Below are 22,159 nucleotides of genomic sequence, written 5' to 3' on the forward strand. Positions count from 1 at the left end.
TTGAGTTTCACCATCCACTGGATTTGGGTCTGCAAATTCTTTTCTTTCTTGAATGGTTTTAAGAAAATTTAAAGTTATTCTTTTCCAGAATATTCCATGGTTTTCAGCTGGAGGGGGCGGGGGTCCCATCGAATCACCCGACTAGCCCTCCTTCCTGTTTTCTAACTGCTCTGGCCCCTCGGCGACTTCACTCTTGACTTAGACCAGCATTTGGAAGGTGATCATTTCCAGATTCCTGTGTGGACGAGACTCTTAATCTCTGGGGACCTCGGGATATTCACCTGCAGCGTCGGGTGAAGGGAGAGGGTGGGACAGGATGGTTTCTGAGCCCCTACCTCCCTCCACGCCCTGTGGTGTCCAAGTTCCCCTTCCGTGGAGGCTGCAGCTCTCCCTTACCCACTGGCTTCCTTTGGGGCTTCCTCGGCCCCACCCCACGTTCGGGGCATTTCCTTGCCTGACAGAGGGAGCTGGACCTGGGCTCTGCCCTGGCGCCTCGAGGCAGACATGGTGCCCCTGCTGCTGCTGCCCCTGCTGTGGGGGGGTGAGTGGCTGAGGGATGAGGGACGGGACTGGTGGGGGAGGGGCTGGAGCTGCAGCTGAGCCTCTGTGTCCCCCCAGGGTCCCTACAGGAGTATCCAGGGTACCAGCTCCATGTGCAGGAATTGGTGACAATGCAGGAGGGCCTGTGTGTCCTCGTGCCCTGCTCCTTCTCCTACCCCTCGGGTTCCAGCTATGGTAAACTCTACATATACTGGTTCCGGGATGGGGACAACAGGCGCCTCCATAGCCTTGTGGCCACAAATAACCCAGAGCAACAAGGGAATACAGAGACTCAGGGCCGGTTCCTCCTCCTCGGGGACCTCAGGACCAACAACTGCTCCCTGAGCATCAAGGACGCCAGGAGGAGTGACACAGGTGTCTACTTCTTCCGAGTGGAGAGAGGATATTATGTGAACTATAATTACAGAGATAAGAAGCTGAATTTGCAGGTGACAGGTACGGCAGGGGCCCCAGGAGAGGACCCTGGGACATGGGGACCCTCGTCTTAGAACAGGAACAGGACACTGGAACATTCTCTGCTCCAGACCTTTGGGCTGGGATGGTCAGAAGGATACAGGACCTAAGGTCAGCTCAGGCCCTGAGGCTCTGGTCCCTCTCAGGGTCCCCACCTCCCTGGGGCCCAGGCATCTCCCTGTTTCCTCCTCAGACCTGACAGAGAAACCCGACATCCACTTTCTGGAGCCTGTGGAGTCTGGCCGCCCCACAAATCTGACCTGCAGCCTGCCAGGGTCCTGTGATGGGGGAAGACCTCTCACGTTCTCCTGGGTGGGGGATGCTCTTGACTCGCTGGACCCTGGGACCCTCCAGTCCCCGTGGCTCACCCTCACCCTGAGGCCCCAGGACCACGGCACCAACCTCATCTGTCGGGTGAAACTCCAAGGAGCTCAGGTGACCACGGAGAGAAACATCCAGCTCAATGTCTCCTGTGAGTGTTGGAGGGATGGCTGGTCCCTGAAGGCAGAGGGGTGTGTGTGTGTAGGGAAGGGGAAGAGAGCAAGGGCGAGCTGACCTGTGAACACTGGTGCGTGGATCTGGAGTCCAAGTGGGGAGTGGGCAGGATGGACAGCAATCCCCACCTTCCCGGTTTCTACCACACTCCTTGGATGCTGGGTCCACTTCCTTCCCACTCCTCGCCTCTGAAGCAGGGACATATCTTTCTCTCCCAGATGCTCCACAGAACCTCACGATCCGCGTCTTCTCCGGAAATGTCACAGGTAGGAAAGATGCTCTCTTCTCTGGGGCTGTGATGGGAGTGGGGCCTCTGCCAGCTCACGGCTTGGAGAAGAGACCCTTGACCCTCACTACTCAGCCCCCTGGGTCTGGGTCTGCCTGTCACCCACCCTCACTGCCATCTCATGTCGATGGGACCTGTATCGTTGTTGGCTCATCCATGTTCTTTCCTCTAGCTTTTATTTATTTATTATTATTTTGAGATATGATTGACATATAGCATTATATTAGTTTGAGCTGTACAACATAATGATTTGATATTTGTGTATATTGTGAAATGATCACCACAATAAGTCTAGTTAACAGCTATCACCATATGTAGCTACAGAATTTTTTTTCTTTTTTGGTGAGGAAGATTGGCCCAGAGCTAACATCTGTTGCCAATCGTCCTCTTTTTGCTTGAGGAAGATTGTCCCTGAGCTAACATCTGTGCCAATCTTCCTCCATTTTTGTATGTGGGATGCCGCCACAGCATGGCTTGATGAGTGGTGCGTAGGGCTGCCCAGGATCAGAACCTGCGAACCCCGGGCTGCTGAAGCGGAGAGCGCGAACTTAACCACTATGTCACTGCGTCAGCCCCTAGCATTTTATTTTCTTGTGATGAGAACTTCTAAGATTTATTCTCTTAGCAACTTTCAAATATGCAACACAGTATTGTTAACTATAGTCGCCATGTGATATGTTACCTCCCCAGGACTTATTTATTTTATAACCGCAAGTTTGTTCCTTTTGATCCCCTTCATCTTTTCATTAGTTTTTAAGATTATTTTTAATTGTAGTTAAGAACACATAGCATAAATTTTACCATGGTTGCCATTTTTAACGGTACAGCTCAGCAGTGTTAAGTACGTTCACAGTGTTGGGCAACCAGTCTTTTCTTGCAGAACTGAAACTCCATACCCATCAGACACTAACTCCTAATTCCCCTCTCTTCCTCCCAGCCCCTGGCGACCAGCATTCCTCTTTCTGTCTCTGTGATTTGGACAACTCTGGGTTCTGCTCCCTTTTCTTGAGTTTGTCTGCTCTCACCTCCTATGATATGTACCCTCTTTCATCTCTGATGTGATCATCTTTTCCAGAAGCCTTGAATGCTCCCATTCCCCATGGCTCCACCCTGGTCCCTTGTTTCATTCTCTCTCCCCTTTCCTGGGCATATTCATTCCCTTCCATGTCTCCCCTTCAGATCCCAACCCTACCATGATGCCTCCATAACTTTATATCCAACCACGGATCTACACATTTAGCCACCTCTTGCTGATGCCTCTCAACTGCCCCCAACCAACCCCTACTTAACCCAGAAGTGGTGTGGACATAACGCTAGACGCTCCCTTTCTCTCTGCTGCACCTCACGAGTCAGCGAGTCTCCAGGACTTCACTTCATAAATTACTTCCCTCTTCTCCTTGCCCTTGGCCCAGACCCAGCTCCTGTCTTTGTCCTCGACCCTGGACCATTGCCTCAGCCTCCCTGTCTCCTGTCCATCCCTCGCTTCCAGGCCTCACTTGGCCCCGGCAGGATCTTTCTAGACTCAGCACTGATTCTGTGTTTCCCCTACTCACAGACCTTACGACTTTCCCATGAGCACAGGACAAATGCCCTCAGCCTGGCACTCAACACTCCAAAACATCTGACTTGCTTCTCTCACGTCACTATCGTGTGTTTGGTTTCCTGGTCCTCCCTGCAAGCAGCAGACACAGGTGCATCCCATCATCTGCCAGCCTGACTCAGCTCTGGGTGCATCTCCACCTGAGCTGCACACACATTTCTCCTCATCCTTCCATCTCAGCTCAGCCCCCTTTTTCTGGTACCCTGAGCTGACCATGAGGGTTGTTGCCCCTTCAGCCACGATTAACCCACCTCTTGCTCTTGTGACATGGCCCTGCCTTTCTCCTTCTGGCTCTGTAGGAAGAGCGAGGGGGAGACAGACCCCTCAGCTCCCCCTACCTTGCTGTGTTTCTCTCACCCAGCCCTGAAGACCCTGAGCAACAGCACATCGCTGCCTGTCCTGGAGGGCCAGTTCCTGCGCCTGGTGTGCGTGGCTGATAGCAAGCCCCCTGCCAGGATGAGCTGGTCCCGGGAGGGAAAAACCCTGAGCCCCTCCCAGCCCTCAGCACCTGGGGTCCTGGAGCTGCTCCAGGTCGGGGCTGGAGATGGAGGGGAATTCACTTGCCGAGCTCAGAACCTGCTGGGCTCCCAGCATGTTTCCTTCAGCCTGTCTGTGCAGAGTGAGTTGCAGGACAGGTGCTGGGAGCGGGCAGCCTGGTCAGCTGTTTGGCTGTGGGAGGGGCTGGGGTCTGGGGGCAGAACTTCACTCTCTCCCCTTCCCCAGGATGCCCCTCTTCATGCAGCTGTGTGACTGGGGAGCAGCAGTGCTCCTGGCCCCTGGTCCTCACCCTGATCAGAGGGGCCCTCATGGGGGTTGGCTTCCTCCTCACCTATGGTCTCACCTGGATCTACTACACCAGGTGAGGAGGCCTGTCCCTCTCCAGGGAAGTCCAGTGACTGGCCCCTGACTTCCAAGTGGGCTGAGTTGTTCTGCCACCTGGAGTCAGAGTTAAAATGACCGAATCTGATCTGAGACCCGTGTTGGCTCTGCAGGTGTGGAGGCCCCTAGGGGGCAGTGCTGAGAGGCCTCACTAAGGATCCTTCCTTCTCAAAGTGGGACTGAGGTGTGGACACAGAGTCCAGAGGGACAGACGTGGGGACATCGCTGTCAGCTTCTCCCGGGAAACACTCGACTCAAACTCTATCTCATTTGTACCCACGGATTTCAATTTGTGGAGGTGACTGAGTGACGACATGGACAGTTCAATGCCACTGAAAGATTTTTATTACTTACATTTCTGGAGAGGAGGTGGCACATCACTCCCTGCAATGCCACAGGGGAAGCACCAGGTTTGGTCAGGAGACAGAAGCAGGCATGGGGGAAGCCTAGCCCAGGGCCTTTATTGGGGTTTCCTCAGGAAGGAAGTTAGGGCAGGCACATGGTTTAGGATTAGCTGGTTTGAACAATTCTGGGCGGCTTTGGCTAATAGGGGTGGTCTCTAGTTGTCTGGTACCTGGTCTTTGGTAATTAGGGCAGAGGAAATAGTGGTTTGGTGGGTGGGAGTTAGATCAAGAGTGTGCCTGGGGGACATGGACTCAGGATTGGTTGGTTTGCATCTGAAAGGTGTCTCCTGGCAGAGCCCTTTGCGGTCTCTAAGATTTGGCTACTCCTCAGAGTGGGGCAAACTCCCCCTGGACAGAAAGCTTTTATGATGTCAAAACATCATAAGATACAGAAAATAAGAACATGATCATTTCACACACACCCCACTGACTGCCCCCTTGTTTCTGCCTGCTCCTCTCCCCATCTCTTACCAACCCCTCCTTGTTGGTCCTGCCCACCGCCCCTCCCACCCTCCTCTCTCTCCCTCCCCAGCCCTACTAAGGGAATGAACTTGGAGCCTTACCTTCCTTTACCCAGAAGTTACCTGGTTAACACCTGAGTTTCTGGTCTCCCAAACTTCCCCATCAATGGAGACATCCATACACAGCAGAGTCAGGAGCACGGCTTTTCTTTCCCGGTTTAAAGACGCCCATCTCGTAATTATTATTATAAAAGATGACAACGTTTATTTATAAATAAAAGTTTTAGTAAGCAATACAACTTAAGAAGCAATCTTACCATTGAGTGTCTCCGTGGGAGTTTCTAGAGCAGAATTATGTGTGGATCTCCTGTTCTTTTTTTGCTGAACTTGTTTCCACTGCAGCTTTTTGTCTATTCATTGTTTTCTTGATGCCTAACTTGTATTGAGTAAAACATGCAAATCTAAAGAGAACAACTGGAGGAATGTGTATGTATGTGCACACCCACACTTCCACCACCAAGCTCCACATACACGTTCTTCCCACCCACCCCTGTGGTCAGGTCAGGCTACCAGAGAGAAAGGGGCTGAGCTGAGCTGAGGTTGGAAGGATGAGAAGTGGGCGGGAAGCTTGGGTGGGGACGTGCCAAGAGCTGAGCCAGCCTGGCAGGTGAGGGGTGCACCTGTGTCTGCCGCTTGTGGGGAGGACCAGGAGAACCCAACACACATGATGGTGGGAGAGAAGGCAGCTCAGATACCCAGATACAGCCTTGAGTGCAGGCTGAGGACACTGGGCTTTGTCTTGTGACCCTTCAAGTCAGCACAGTCCCGAATGTACCACCTCCCTCTTTCGTGTCCCTAGTGTTTGTGCTTCCTAGAAGTGGAGTCAAACTTTATATACACTCTAGTGTCTGGCTGCTTTCTCCCAGTATTATGTCTTTCAGATTTATCCATGTTGTTCCATTTATCAATCACTCATTTTTGCTTTTGGTATCATTTTTCCTTTTAATATTGTATTTTATGTGTGTATATAGTTCCAGTTATTTATCTATTCTCCAGATAAATAAATTCAATGGCATTGAATTTGTTTCCAGTTTATGGCTTTTCAAAAATAATTTTGATATGAATTTTGGGATGAAAATGGGAGCACTAGCACTTTCTTCCTAGTGGTTATGTGGGTGCTCTGTGGTAAGGTAGGCATGTATTTAGCTGTAGAAGATGCTATCAAATGGGTCTCCTGAATGGTCAAGTGAGTTTACATCCCCACCATCACGTATGAGAGTCCTCATCTCTCTACATCCTTAGCCGCACTTTTATTGTCTGCACGTTCACTTTTAATCATTGCAATCCCTTTGTGGTGCTATCTTACTGTCGTTTTAATTTGCATTTCCCTAATGAGTCATGATGTTGAGACTTTTTCATATATTTCTTAGCCATTTGAATATCTCCCTTTGTGAAATGCCTGTTCTGGTGTCTTGCCCATTTAAAAATAAAAATTGGGCTATCCGTTTTATATTGATTTTTTTCAAGTTCTTTATTCTGGATGTGAGTCCTTTAAATTGTGACTCTCTTTTCCTACTTGTCACTCTCTTTAGTGATGAGCAAGAGTTTTAAAATTTTTAATGAAATCTCTTTTGTCAGTCTTTTCACTTATGTGTAGTGCTCTTGCTGTCCTAGTTACGAAATCTTTGCATATCCCAGTATCTTAATGGTCTTATCAAATATTTCCATTGCTTAATTTTTATTAACTTATCATCTAGTAAAATTTATTTATTTTTTGATGTACAGTACAATGAATTTTAATGGATATATGGATTTGTTTCACCAACACCACCACAGTTAGAATATAGAACAATTTCATTTCCCCAAATACTCTCTTGTGCTGTTCCTTGATAGTTACACCTTCCAACCAGCCTTAACCCCTGGCAACCCCTGATCTGTCCTGCATCTATTGTTTTATCTTTTCAAGAATGTCATACAAGTGAAGTTATGTGGTGTGTATCGTTTTAGGGACTGGCTTCTTTCACTCAGCACAATGCCTTTGAGATTGATCGTAGTTCATTTCTTTATACTGCTGAGTAGTATTCCATTGTACAGAAGTACGATATTTATTTATCCATTCACCTGTGAAGGACATTTGCATTGATTTCAGTTTTTGATGATTATGAATAATGCTTCTCTAAACATTCATGAGCAAGTCGTTGTGTGGACATGTTTTCATTTCCCTTGGATAGATTCCTAGGAGTGGGATTACTGGGCGATATGGGAAGTTTATATTTAACTGTATAAGAAACTGTCAAACTGTAGTTTGTGGTTTTCCTGGAATTGGCCCATTTATTTAAGCTGTTAAGTTTATATGCATAGAGTTTCTAGTACTAGTCCGTTGTTATCATTTCAATATCTGTGGGTTAGGTAGTGATGTCCTTTCTTTCATTCATGATATTAATAATATGTATCTTTTCACCATTTTGTTTAATCTTGTGAATCTTGTTAGAAGTCTGTCAACTTGATTGCAATTTTTAAATTGCCAGTATTTGCACTCATTGTTTTTAAATTGCTTTTCTCTTTTCAATTTTCTTGATTTCTGCTTTATCTTCATGATGCATTCTGCTTGCTTGAGTACAATGTATATTCTGCAGTTTGTGGGTGTAGTGTTTTATATCTGTAACTTAGGTCACATTGCCTTATTGTGTTCAAATCTTTCATTTCTCTATCTATTTTTTTTGCTTGTTCTATTAGTTACTGAGAAAGTCAGATCCATCAACTTGTGCTTTGTATGTTTTGAAACTATGTTATTAGGTGCATATAAATTGAGAATTATTGTGTATTCTTGTTGAAGTGAACTTTCTCTTTAGAAATACTTCTTGCTGATATCCTTATAAGTTTTTTGATTACCATTAACATATCAAGTCCTTTTCCATTCTTTGTTTTTCAGTCATTCTGTGTTCTTATGTATGAAGTATGTGTGTCAAATAGCTAATGTTCTTTTTTAAAATCCATTCTGGCAAGCTTTGTCTTCTGTTTGATTTGTTTTGTCTTATTACAGATATTGTAATTTCTGATATAATTGGTGCTTCCAGGGACTAGAGGCAGAGAAAAATGGGCAGTCATTTTTTCACAGGTACGGAGTTTCAGTTTTGCAAGATGAAAAAATTCTAGAGATCTTTGCACAACAATGTGAATATTCTTTTTTTGTGTGTGTGAGGAAGATCAGCCCTGAGCTAACATCTGGTGCCAATCCTCCTCGTTTTGCTGAGGAAGAATGGCCCAGGGCTAACGTCCATGCCCATCTTCCTCTACTTTATACGAGGTGCTGCCACAGCATGGCTTGACAAGCGGTGCATCGGTGTGCACCCGGGATCTGAAACTGTGAACACTTGGGCCGCCAAAGCGGAGCGCACGCACTTAACCACTGCGACACCGGGCCATCCTCTGAATATTCTTAACTCTACTGAACTGTATATTTAACAATGGTTAAGATGATAAATTTTGTGCCATAATTAACAATTTTAAAAAAATCATTTTCTTTTCACTTGAAGAACTTACATTAGTATTTTTATAATGAAAGTCGACTGAAGTTCATATGTTCATTTCTTTTTATCCTGAAATATTATTTCAATTTACTTTTTGAAGAATATTTTGTTTGTGTGTGGAATTCTGGGTGATATATATATATATATATATATATATATATATATATATATATTTTACTCTATACATATATTTTATTGACACAGATTGATTACACACAAATCAAGTCAATTATTTTTCAGTGAAAATTATAAATTTGCTATCAAATTTTTAAGTGTGAGCAACGGAGAATAAAAAGCTTGTGAACAAAAAATTAAAATGGGAAATAAAAGATAACTTTGTTTTAAATACATGGTACAAGAACTAGAGTAATATGAAAAAGTCAAAATACAGTGATAAAGTACCACAGATGATCATAATAATATTATGAAGTCTACTTATTGTGATTTTAATAGCATGTAATTATAAATTCTTTTTTTAAAAATTGATGTCATAATAGTTCATAACATTGTGAGGTTCCAGTTGTACATTATTATTTGTCAGTCACTGTATAAATGCCCCCCTTCACCCTTGTGCCAAGCCCCCAACTCTTTTCCCCTGATAACCACCAAACTTCTGTCTGTCTGTATGTTAGTTTATATTCCACATATGAGAGAGGTCATACAGTGTTTGTCTTTCTCTGTCTGGCTTATTTCACTTAACATAATACCCTCCAGGTCCATCCATGTTGTTGCAAATGGGATGATTTTGTCTTTTATTGTGGCTGAGTAGTATTCCATTGTATATATATACACCACATCTTCTTTATCCAATCATCTGTTGATGTACACTTGGGTTGCTTGCACTTCTTGGCTATAGTGAATAATGCTGCAATGAACGTAGGGGTGCATAAGCCTCTTTGGATTGTTGATTTCAAGTTCTTTGGGTAAATACCCTGAAGTGGGATAGCTGGATCATAAGGTATTTCTATTTTTAATTTTTTGAGGTATCTCCATACTTTTTTCCATAGAGGCTGCACCAGTTTGCATTCCCACCAGCAGTGAATGAGGGTTCCCTTTTCTCCACATCCTCTCCAACATTTGTTATGTTTTGCCTTGGTGATTACGGCCATTCTCACGGCTGTAAGTTGATATTTTAGTGTAGTTTTGATTTGCATTTCCCTGATGATTAGTGATGTTGAACATCTTTTCGTATGCCTATTGGCCATCTGTATATCTTCCTTGGGAAAATGTCTGTTCATATCCTTTGCCCATTTTTTGATCAGGTTATTTGTTTTTTTTTGTTGTTAAGATGTATGTGTTCTTCACAATGGAATACTACTCAGCCATAAGAAACGATGAAATCCAGCCATTTGTGACAACATGGATGGACATTGAGGGTATAATGCAAAGTGAAATAAGTCAGAGGGAAAAGGTCAAATACCGTATGATTTCCTTCATTAAGTAGTAGATAATAACAACAATAAACAAACACATAGGGACAGAGATTTGATTGGTGGTTACCAGAGGGGAAGGGGGGAGGGAGGAGGGTGAAAGGGATAATTCGGTACATATGTGTGGTGATGGGTTGTAATTAGTATTTTGGTGGTGAACATGATGTAATCTATGCAGAAATAGAAGTACAATGATGTACACCTGAAATTTTTACAATGTCATAAACCAATGTTACTGCAATAAACAAAAAATTAAAAAAAAAAAGATGTATGTGTTCTTTATATATTATGGAGAGTAACCCCTTGTCAGATATATGGTTTGCAAATATTTTCTCCCAGCTGGTGGGTTGTCTTTTCATCTTGATCTTGGTTTCATTTGCCTTGCAGATGCTCTTTAGTCTGATGAAGTCCCACTTGTTTATTTGTTCTTTTGTTTCCCTTGTCCGAGTAGACATGGAATTCGAGAAGATCTGTTTATGACCAATAACGAATAGTGTACTGCCTACATTTTCTTCCAGGAGTTTTCTAGTTTCAGGTCTCACCTTCAGGTCTCTGATCCATTTTGAGTTAATTTTTGTGTATAGTGAAAGCAGATGGTCTACTTTCATTCTTTTGCAAGTGGCTGTCCAGTTCTCCCAGCACCATTTAATGAAGAGACTTTCCTTTCTCCATTGTATTTTCTTTGTAAACACGTTCTTTCTTTCTTTTTTTTTTTTCAGATATGAGGGCTTCCTTGATCAAATCTTCTGGGGGGGGTCTTGTGGCAATGAACTCCCTCAGCTTTTGTTTATCTAGGAAAGTTTTTATTTCTCTATCACATCTGAAGGAGATTTTCGCTGGATATAGTATTCTTGGCTGAAAGTTTTTGTCTTTCAAAATTTTGAATATATCATTCCACTCTCTCCTAGCCTGTAAGGTTTCTGCTGAAAAATACGCTGAATGCCTGATAGAGCTTCCTTTATTGGTTATTCTCTTCTGCCTTGCTGCCCTTAATAATGTTTCTTTATTGTTGACATTTGCCAGCTTTACTAATATATGCCTTGGAGAAGGTCTTTCACATTGATGTAATTAGGAGTCCTCCTGACTTCTTTTACACGTAATTTCAGCTCCGTCTCCAGGTTTGGGAAGTTCTCACTTCTTATTTCTTTGAACAAGCTCTCTGCTCCTTTTTCCCTCTGGAATACCTATAATCCTTATGTTGCATTTCCTATTTGAGTCAGATATTTCTTGGAGAATTTCTTCAATTCTTTTTAGTCTAAGTTCTCTCTCCTCCTCCATTTGAAGCATTTCTGTGTTCCTATCCTCCAGATTGCTAATTCTATCCTCCCTATTATCAGCCCTGTTGTCTAAGGACTCCAGATTTTTCTTTATGTCATCCATCGTGTTTTTCATCTCTAACAATTCTGTTTGGTTTTTCTTTATAGTTTCTATCTCTTTTCTGAAGAATTCTCTGTTCAGTAATTTGGCTCCTGATTTCATTGAACTGTCTTTCAGAATTCTCTTGTAACTCATTGAGTTTTCTTATCATGGGTGTCTTGAATTCTTTGTCATTTAGATCGTATATTTCCATGCCTTCAGGATTGGTTTCTGGGTGTTTGTCTTTTTTTTTTTCTTTTGTGAGGGCGATCAGCCCTGAGCTAACATCCATGCTAATCCTCCTCTTTTTGCTGAGGCAGACCAGCTGTGAGCTAAGATCTATTGCCAATCCTCCTTCTTTTTTTCTTCCCCAAAGCCCCAGTAGATGTCATAGTTGCACATCCTTCTAGTTGCTGTATGTGGGATGCAGCCTCAGCATGGCTGGAGAAGCAGTGCGTCAGTGCCCACCTGGGACCCGAACCCCGGCCGCCAGTAGTGGAGCGCACACACTTAACCGCTAAGCCACCGGGCCGGCCCTGGGTGTTTGTCTTTTTCCTTCCGGTCTGGAGTATTAATAAATTTCTTTATACCATTGGATGGAGTGGATTTGTGCCAGCGCATAGTGATAGTTTCTGGATGCAGGTTCCACCTGCTGCCACTTGGCGCGAGCAGGAGCTGTGCAATCTAAGCCCGCTGCCATGATCCCTGTTGGCTGTGTCTGTCTAAGCCTGGGTCACTCCTTGGGATGACAGTGGCCCTGTGGGGTCTCCCACTGAATGGGAAAGTAGTCACATGGGTGGTGCAGGGCCATTGCCACCTGCTCCCACTGACCCTGGGGGTCGTGCTCCCTGCTTCTGGGCCACAGTGGTACTATGGGTGTTCACAGCAGCTGGGAGTTTGTTTGCCCTGACTGGGATCTGAGCCACCTTCTGCTCCTAGGTCGCACCAGCTGTTGTGCTTGGTGGGTGGGACTTCCCCTCCGGGACTGAGCCAAAGCCACTCCCTGGGACTGGGTGGCATTGTGGGTTCTCCCACCAGAAAAAAGAGTGATCACATGGGAGCTCAGGGCTACTGCCACCTGCTCTCACAGTCCCACTGAGATACGCTTCCCCCTTGGGGCCAGAGCAGCACTACGGGTGTTCAAGGCAGGTGGGAGCTTGTTTGCCTGTATTGGGATCTCAGCCGCCCTCTGCTCTTGGGTCACACCAGACATGGTGCTTGGTGGGCGAGACCTCCCATCTGGGAGCGAGCCAAAGCCATTCCCTGGGACCACAGTGGGGTTGTGGTTTCTCCCACTAGATGAACGAGTGATCACACGGGGGCTCCGGCCACTGCTGCCTGCTCTCATAGTCCCTCTGAGACACGCTTCCCCACTTGGGGGCTGCAGCAGTACTATGGGTGTTCATCGCAGCCGGGAGGTTGTTTGCCTGAGCGGCAGCTCAGCTGCCCTCTGCTCCTAGGTAGCACCAGCTTTTGTGCTTGGCGAGCAGGGCTTCCCCACTGGGTCCAAGCCTGTGCTGCTCTCTGTGGGCTGCATGGCCCTGCGGGCTTCCCCACTAGATATGGAAGTGATCACACGGGGGGCTCAGGGCTGCCGTCACCTGTTTCCACAGTTGCGCTGAGGTACGCTCCCACCTTCAGGGCCACAGTGGTGCTATGATGGCTCCAGCTGGGAAAGCAGTCGCACACGTGTTCTGGGCTGCCTGGCGTCCAGAGGGTGCTCACCTATCTCCACTACCTCCTCAGGGTGGGGTAGTTCATCCACTTTCAGATATACGCTGCTTGTGTCTCTCAGATGTCCTGGTGTGCTGTGTGGGTATTCTCCACTGATCGATGAATGTTCTTTTGCTTGTAGCTCGAAGGGAGAGAGACACAGGGAACAGCTCACTCTGCCGTGTTGCTGACGTCACTTGCCTATATATATATGTGTGTGTGTGTGTATATATATATATATATGTATTTTTTTTTGTGAGGAAGATTAGCCCTAAGCTAACATCTGTTGCCAGTCCTCCTCTTTTTGCTGAGGAAGATTGGCCCTGGACTAACTGCCGTGCCCATCTTCCTCCACTTATATGGCATGCTGTGGCAGCATGGCTTGACGAGCAGTGCATCGGTGCATTCCCGGGATCCGTACCTGCGAACCCCAGGCCACTGAAGTGGAGTGCAAGCACTTAACCACTAAGCCACTGGGTCGGCCCCTGGGTGATGTATTTTTTAATCCCTTTAAAGATATAATTCCATTGTCTTCTGACTTATAGTTTCTTGTGTGATGTTATCTTCATTATTATTGTCAGTCCATAAAGGCAACTGGTTGTAATTTTTTAAAATATTTGCCCCCTTTTAAAACTTTCCTATTGTCTTTTGACAATAAGCCCCTACTGCTAAGTGGAATGGGGGAAGGGATGAGGGTGAGGGGTTCCGGTGGAGGTTGAGCTGGGCTTGCTGGCTGCCTCACTCCCTCCAGGCAATGGGTGCAAGTGGGCCTGCCTGACTTCATGCTCTATACCTCCTCCTACCCCTGGAATTCTGAGACTGACTGTTGAAACTAACAGTTCTTGGCCAAGCCTTTCATGTGTGCGAGCAATGAATTCCATCATCTCCTCTAGTGGCTATAACTGACTCTAGAGCCAAACGTTCGGAATAGAATCCAAGTCAATTTTACCACTTTAAGATCACCAAACCAACCACTGCTCCCTGAGGATCAGCATCTCTCAGATTGTTGGGGTAGGGAAACCGGGAGGTACTTGTTTCTCTTAGAGAAAGTCTCATGTGAGATGTACTCTGGACTATAAAAAAGCTGATGGCACCTTTTCCAGCAGAGGGTGGCCTTGGCCATGCTTTCCTTCCAGGCTTGGGGTGACCCAGACCCTTGCTGAGCAGTTCAATTAAAGAGACACCCTTTGGCCTGTGGGACTTTTGTTTGGTGTGTGCATTCATCTTTCCAGGAGCCCCATATCAGATTCCTACAAGTGCAAGGCAGGTATGGTAGGTGAGTTTAGTAGGTCTAGTGTAAAGAAAATGATAGGGAGTGTTGTGATAAACAGCCCCTGAATTTTGGCCTGAGTGCCCCAGAGACACCTGCACACAGTATGGAGTGTAGCAAAGTAAAAGAGGCTGCCCTTGGTCATCTCCAGCTGATCACTGTCATGAGAGAATGCCATATCTTCCAATCTCTGAAGAAAATTTAGACTTTCCTATTATTCTAAGAGACTTCCCAATATTTAAATGTTGGAAACTAATTCGTAGTAATTATTAGGGAAATACAAATCAAAACCACAATGAGATACCACTTGACACCTACTGGGATAATTGTTACGTAAAAAGAAAATGAGAAGTTTTGGCAAAGATGTAGAGAAATTGTAACCCTTGTACATTGCTGCTGCGACTGTACAATGGTGCAGACACTGTGGGAAACAGCATGGTGATTTCTCAAAAAATTAAGCACAGAATTACCATATGATCCAGTAATTCCACATCTAGGTGGATGCCCAAAAGTATTGAAAGCAGGGGCAAACATATATTTGTACACCCTTGTTCAGAGGAGCATTATTTACAATAACCAAAGATGGAAGCAAGCCAGATGTCCATCGATTGATAAATGGAAAAACACAATGTGGTCTATAAATACAATGGAATATTATTCAGCCTTAAAAAGGAGAGAATTTTAACACATAGTGCAATATGGATCAACCTAGAAGATCTTATGCTAAGTGAAATAAGCCAGACACATAATGACAAATATTGTATGATTCTATTTATATGAGGAACATGGAATAATCAGATTCCTAGAGACAGAAAGTAGAATGGTGGTTGCCAGGGCTTGGGGTGAGGGAGAAAAGGGGGGTTAATTTTTAATGAGGACAGAGTTTCTGTTTCAGAAAATGAAAAGTTCTCGTGATGGATGGTGGTGATGGTTGCACCACCATGTGAATGTACATTAGCCATTGAACTGTATTCTTAAAAACTGTCCAAATGGTAATTTTTGTGTTATGTATATTTTACCAAAAGAAAACATTTTATAAACACTTTCAGTCAAACAAAATAGAAATACAAACTAGACATAACCTATCCAATGGAAGCCAAATCAAAGAAAAACACTTCACAACCACCTGAGTCTTCTCTCTGCCCTGGAACCAATCATCTTTCCTATGGTCCACACCTCTCCTAGTTGGAGCCCTTGATAATCACCTCCACATATTTCCTGCCTCTTTGAATCATACCACATACTCAAGGGGGTAGTAACTTTTTTCCCACTTCTTTCTCTCCATTTCAATTTTATCAAAATGGTACTACACCAGCTGATATTTTCCAGGATAGTAGTAGCAGATTTCACTTTTTATGGTACAAGCTGGTGGGCTTCAAATCCAGCATCCTTCTCACATTTTCATATCCACAGGAAGTAACTGGATCTCCCACGCTTACTAATTACAGACAACCCAAAGCTGCCAACCCACTGCAATATGTGGGAGAGTTCCTGGGAGTGATGGGGGATCATCATACGCAAGCTGATGTCTTTTCCCCCAACATGACAACAAAGACGTGTTTCCTGCATCTCCTCAGCACTAAATACAAGTGTATTTTGTGTTACACTCTTCACTCAGGGTTTGGGGACAGCAGAAGGGAATGGCCCTCCAGGCCAGGAAGCAGTTTAAATTGGATACTAGGCTTCATGTTGCAAAAATTCATCATTTATCCCCAACATAGAAAGTCTTTTCCTGAATGTCTCTCTCCTGTCACCATGCTGCTGGGGCCAAGAGGCCATCTCCCAAATCCTCATCCCATTGTCATGGAGTCTAGACCTTTCAACAATGCTTTTTCTCTCCTCCACAAGGGGGAGCCTTATGGTTCATGTTCCTTTATCATCCAATGTCATTTTAGCTTCATGTTCATCTCGTCCGCCAAAAGTTTACATCCAAGATGATCATTAGTAATTTTATGTCATGTGACTATCACCTCAATAAAAATATTATCATTGGTTGCTTTGAAAAAATCTCTATGTAAACACACTCCTCTCCCTAAGAAGAACTCTGTAACTCTTCTTAATGTGAAAATGGTTGCTTCTTTCCCCCAGTTCATTTGTTCGGATTATTTTGATTTTACTAGAATGGGCATTGTGCTGCTGAAATGGGCCTGCTTGGCCGCCTGCCTGTCCTTGGGGCTGGTCTCTCCTGGTACAGTTATGGAGAAATTTCCTCGTCTGCCCTTCTGTCTATACCTTGCGGCTTCTGGTTGCAACTTCCTCTCCTCTCAGCCGCCTCATCTCCTTCTCACTTCTATCATACAGGACACAGTATGGGGCTTAGGGGAGTGAGACTGCCCCAGGCAACATCTGGAATGTCCAGCTTGAGAGATGCCTCCAGTGTTCGGTGAGATGAAGCCTAGGATGTGGGTGGAGCTGGCACTGCAGTCATCTCTGTCTCTCACCCCAGGGAACAAGTGACTAGAAGCACTTGACCTTCTCCTACACCTTGGATCCTGGAGTCCTGAGACTCACTGTCACCACATACATGGTTACTCTGCTTTAGCGGCCACACATGAACAGGATGGAAGTAGAAAATATAATTCCCAAGGTCAATGTCACCTCCTCAGTTTCCCCTAGAACAATAACTGTGCTCTGAGCACCAGGGCATTGCTGATGGGCATCAGTGGGAAACATATTAAGAGGATTTGGTATAACATACAGCTGTTTACCTATGGAGTCACTGTGAGAGTGATAGGTGGGGCAATTCTCCAAGCGAGGGCTAGAGGTAGAGAGTGGGATAGAATCACAGATGGGGTGAAGATGGGATCTTCTGATAGTCATGGTTTGGAAGGGACCCTGGAAGCAAATGGAGAGGAACCACCCATTACCATCTCTCAGACAGCTGCTGCCTTCTCCTCTCAGGGTCTGAGATCCGTGACTACTTGGGGGTCATCTTCACTCCTTGTCTTAGTGGTCACCTTCTCTTCCTCTCTTCAGGTTCCCTTTCTGGAGCTGGAGTAAACATGGAGAGAACCATGATGTCCAGGTCCTGAGGAAGTAAGACTTCTGGATTTCCAGGTCCTAGGGTAGGATGTCCAGGTCCTATGGAGGCAAGAGCTCTGAGGGGTAGTGGCCAGTGCATGGATCAGGGGCAGGGGCATTGTTGATGGTCAGAGGATTCCTGTAGACTCTCCTAGTCCAGGAAAGTCTGGATCTCAGCACCCGCAGGCTCCCTGCACATGTCCCTGACATTTTTGGTGCAGATTGCGAGTCAGGGGCTGGGGAAAGATTGTGTTAGTTCTGTGAGGGCATGGAGGCAAGGGATGGGGCTGCAGTCTAGAGATAGGAATATTACCTCCACTTTATCCTCCTCTGATGTGGCCCTGCCTCCTGTTCCTGTACCTCTGGGATGCAGGTTGCTCCTGGTACTCACGGTGCTCAGGGGAAGCCCTGATGGGCCCATCTTCCTCCTCACCCGTTGTCTTAACTTGATGGACACCAGGTGAGCAAGCCCTGCCAAGCTCCATATAATCAACTTCTAGAATCTTGTTTCTTCCTACCTTGAATCTTAGAACTGAGTCACTGAAATTTCACTTGGAGACACACCTGGGATGCCAGACTAAGCTCCCCTCTTCCCTGTGGATTGAATAGCCCTGGAAGGATGTCCTCTTAGCTGTTCTCAGCCTCACTCTCATCCCATCCCAAGCCTTCTTAGCTTCATCTTCCTGCCCCATCCTGCTCCCCTCCCCAGACCCCTTCCCTGTTCCCCCTCCACTTACACCCTCAATCAGGGCTCAGAACATCAAATCTCTCTTCTGTATACTGAAAATCCATGTATCACTCTGTCTCCATGGGAACCCAAACCAAGGCATATTTGATCCCTGGAGTCTCCTAAGGACCATCCTTAAACCAGTTCCTTTTTCTCTCACAGTTCTCCATTCTCTACATGAGTCTTAGACGTCAGGATTCAGGGCTGGGTGTTTGGTGGAGGACTATCCATAACCCTCTCCACTCTTGTCAGAGAAAAAATCAATTACTATTCGTTCTTTTCACAGTCCATACCAGTTAGCCTCTCTTACCTAGATATTCTGAATCCTAACATGAGCTAAACCAACTATACAAATTCATTATTTTTGCATTTTATTGAAGTAGTGCATTATAAAGTGTATGTATTTAATGTAGTGTGATAGATGATAGATAGATAGATAGATAGATAGATAGATAGACAGATGATAGATAGATAGGTGATAGACAAATAGATAGACAGACATACAGGTACTGATATAGATATAGATATGTAGACACATATTGCCGTGAAACTACCACCATTTCAAGACATATGCTTTAAATATATTCCATATTCTAGATGGTTTTTCCATGCAATATGGGCTGTACTACTTCTCAGTCCACATCCTCTACACTTAGAGAAACCATTATTCTGATATTTGTCATCACCAATTAGTTTTTTGCTTGCTAAGAATTTCAATATATGGAATCCTGCAGCATGGAACTCTTTTGTACCTGTCTTCTTTTCCTCAACATGTTGTCTGTAAAATCTAGCCATGTTCTTAAGCATGTCTGTAGTTGACTCTTTATTGCTGTGTATTATTTCATTGTATGAATGTACCACTATTTATTGATCTCATTTTATGTAGATGGACATTTGTGTTAATTCCAGTTTTGGGCCATGATGAATAAAGCCAGTAGAATATTTTTGAATCTAAGAATTCAAAATTTCAAGAATTAAGCATTTCTGAATTCTAAGTCATTTTTCATTTTAATACTTACAGTTCACTTTAAGTCAGCAGTAGCGGTGCCCTTCCAATTTTTTGATCATGTGTTTATTTTTCATATTTATTCTGAGATATAACAAACATCCAAAAGAATGACTGAAGCGTATTTGTTCTGTTTGAGGAATAATTATAAAGTGGACCTCACGGAATCCCTACCCAGGTTAAGAAATAGAAGATGGCAAGAAGCCCCAGAAGCCAGCTTTGTGTCCCTCCCCACCAATCCTCCTCAAGGACCTTAATATTTCTTTTTCCCTTTACAATTTTAGCATTATGAATATATCAGTAAACAGTACACTTTGGTTTTGTCCTTTTTAAACTTGATATTAATGGAATCGTACTAACATATGATTTTGCTTCTTTCCCTCAAACTTTCAAAAGACATTGTTTTGTGTGGCAGTGTTTAGTTGACAATTGTACACCTACAACACAATGAACACTTTTGACCATTGACAGACATTTATAGTGTCTCCAATGGGGTTATTATATACAATGCTCCTATGAGGGTTCTTGACTATCTATCGGGTGCACGTGGGAAACAGTTTCTCTAGACTGTCACCGTCTGATAGAAATATAATGCGAGCACCCAACGTGAGCCATATGTGTAATTTAGAGTTTTCTAAATGCCACATTAAAAAATTAAAAACAAATGAAGTTAACTTTAATGATCTATCTGATTTAACCCATTCTATCCAGATTTTATCATTTTGAAATGTAATCATTATAAAACTATTAATGCAATAGTTTGCATTCATTTTCTTGTACTAAGTCGTTGAAACCGTGTGTGTTTTACCCTTTTATAGCACATCGTTTAGCCCCTTGCAGCACACATCGTTGTAGCCACCTTTCCAGTGGTCGACTGCCACCTGTGGCGATTGGCTACCATATTGGATGGCGCTGCTCTAGAACATAAATCCAGGAGTGGAATTGCTGGATCGTAGTGGAAGCCCACCCTCAGTTGATGTGTCATCATCCTCAGATGATGCTATTTTCCTCTGAAGTGCTTGTACCAGCTGATATTTCCACACCATTACTCACAGTTTCACTAACACTTGGCATTTTCAGATGCTTTAATATTTGCCAACTCGGAGCACCTGAAATATCTTATTATTGTTTTAATGTGCATTTTCCTGATTGCTAATGAGGTGAAGTTGCTTTTCATTGGTTTACTGGCTAGTTGGATGCTCTCCTTATGAGGCATCTGCTCATTTCAGCCCATTTTTCTGTATTTCCTTTTTCTTCTGTATTGGTAGAAATTCTTCTATTCTGGATACTGGTACTTCAATGCTTATATGTGTTGTAAATATCTTTTCTCATTTGATGGCTAATGATTTAGCACTCCCTATGGTGTCTTTTATGAAGAGCTCTTAATTTTAATATAGTTCAAGTTTTCAATGTTTCTCCTTACAGATAGTGCTATTTATGTCTTGTTCCAGAATCCTTCCCTCTCAGGAGGTCATGGAGATATCCTGCTATATTGTCTTTTAACAACTCTGTTGTTTTGTCTCTCACACAACAGTAGGTCTTCAGTCCACCTCCACTTGAGTTTTGTGCCTGTTTGAGCTAGGAGTGCAATTTCATGTGATTGCATTTAGATCCTTAGTTGCCCACATATGTCACTGAAAAGTCTTTTTGTCACTTTTTTGTCATTTCCTCTATCATAGGTGATGTTTCCCGTGGTTGAGGCCTACTTGTAGGTTCTCTATCCTGTTCCATTGGTCTATTGGTCTTTCTCAATGCAACACCATCTTATTTTCTCTAATGTTGTAATGTATCTTGATATCCTGCAGAGCCACTCCTCGCATATTCTTCTTTATCGTTGCCTTGGCTATATGTGGAAATTTCTACTTCAATATCAACTTTACAATGGAGTTATCAAGTTCTACAAAAATCACCTGGGAGATGGGTGACATATTGCTTTGATTCTACATATTAATTTTGGTAGAATTGAAATTTACACAATATTGTTTTCAAACTCATTAACATAGTGAATTTTTAGATTTATTTACATCTTTAATGTCTTTCAATACAGATTTATAATTCCCTCCATTGAGGAGGTGCACATTATACCTTTGCTATCCAGATCTCTAAATAGTTAGACATATTCTGGGCATATCATAATTTCTTATGCTATCATCAATGGCACCTTTTATAAAATACAATTTTTTGTTTATTACTGTGATTTGGAAATGCAATTGACTTTTCTAATTTTTTTGGGACTTTGTAATTTAATTTTGTCTCTAGCAACCTTGCTAACTCTCTTATTAAGCCCCCAAATCCATGTGTATATACTTTTGGATTTTTCTATATATGCAATCATTTATGAAGAAAGACTTCATACATGATTGAAGTCATACATGATAAGTATGACTTATGAGGAAAGATTCATACAAGAAAAACAGATTTCTGTTTTTCAATTCTTATATCTTTTGCTTAGTTTTACTGCCTTCCTAGGATAAGCCATGATGCTACTCCGTTAGCTGGGATGTTTTCTGTAGACACCCTTTATCTTGTTAGGGAAATTTTCCTTTATTTCTAGTTGGCTGTCAGTTTTACGATGAAGGCATTTAAAATCACCCCATGCTCATTTTTTTTCTCTTGAGATTTAGTCAGTCAAGAGCCAATCATGAAAATAGAAGCCACATTATGTGTTTCAACAGAGGGAATTTAATGTAAGGAATTTGTTATGTAGATGTTGAAAGGCCAATGGAGCACAAAGAGAGCATTACCTAAGCATCTTGGAACACTCTAATCTAAGTACTCAGCTTGAGATTGTTTTTTATATATATTTTATAAATTTTTCTTTTTTATATATTTTCTTTTGTATATATTTTTCTTCAATTGACGTATAATTGACATAACATTATGTTCATTTTGTTACCCTGGCCTCTGACTCCATAAGACATTAACCACAGCCCTGCTCAGGACAAGCCTAACATGTTGTCTTTAGCT

At 43.7% G+C, this 22,159-nt stretch overlaps 1 protein-coding gene across 2 annotated transcripts; it reads left to right on the top strand.

The window, feature by feature from the left end:
- The first annotated feature begins 417 nt into the window (after positions 1-417).
- On the top strand, positions 418-9,136 carry LOC101390354 (sialic acid-binding Ig-like lectin 14). 2 transcript variants are annotated; one of them, XM_087421219.1, is made up of 7 exons: positions 418-541; positions 619-996; positions 1,208-1,486; positions 1,728-1,775; positions 3,757-4,014; positions 4,119-4,254; positions 4,388-9,136. In XM_087421219.1, exons 1-7 carry the CDS (start codon positions 505-507, stop codon positions 4,401-4,403), a joined length of 1,152 nt encoding a protein of 383 aa, XP_087277345.1. In that variant the 5' UTR covers positions 418-504; the 3' UTR covers positions 4,404-9,136. The 2 variants fall into 2 exon arrangements, with proteins under 2 accessions (XP_087277345.1, XP_087277346.1); XM_087421220.1 differs by having other exon boundaries at positions 619-735.
- Positions 9,137-22,159: the final 13,023 nt, after the last annotated feature.

The sequence above is a fragment of the Ceratotherium simum genome, chromosome 33 (assembly GCF_057802395.1).
Source record: "Ceratotherium simum simum isolate JZ-2026a chromosome 33, ASM5780239v1, whole genome shotgun sequence".
Taxonomy (NCBI): domain Eukaryota; kingdom Metazoa; phylum Chordata; class Mammalia; order Perissodactyla; family Rhinocerotidae; genus Ceratotherium; species Ceratotherium simum.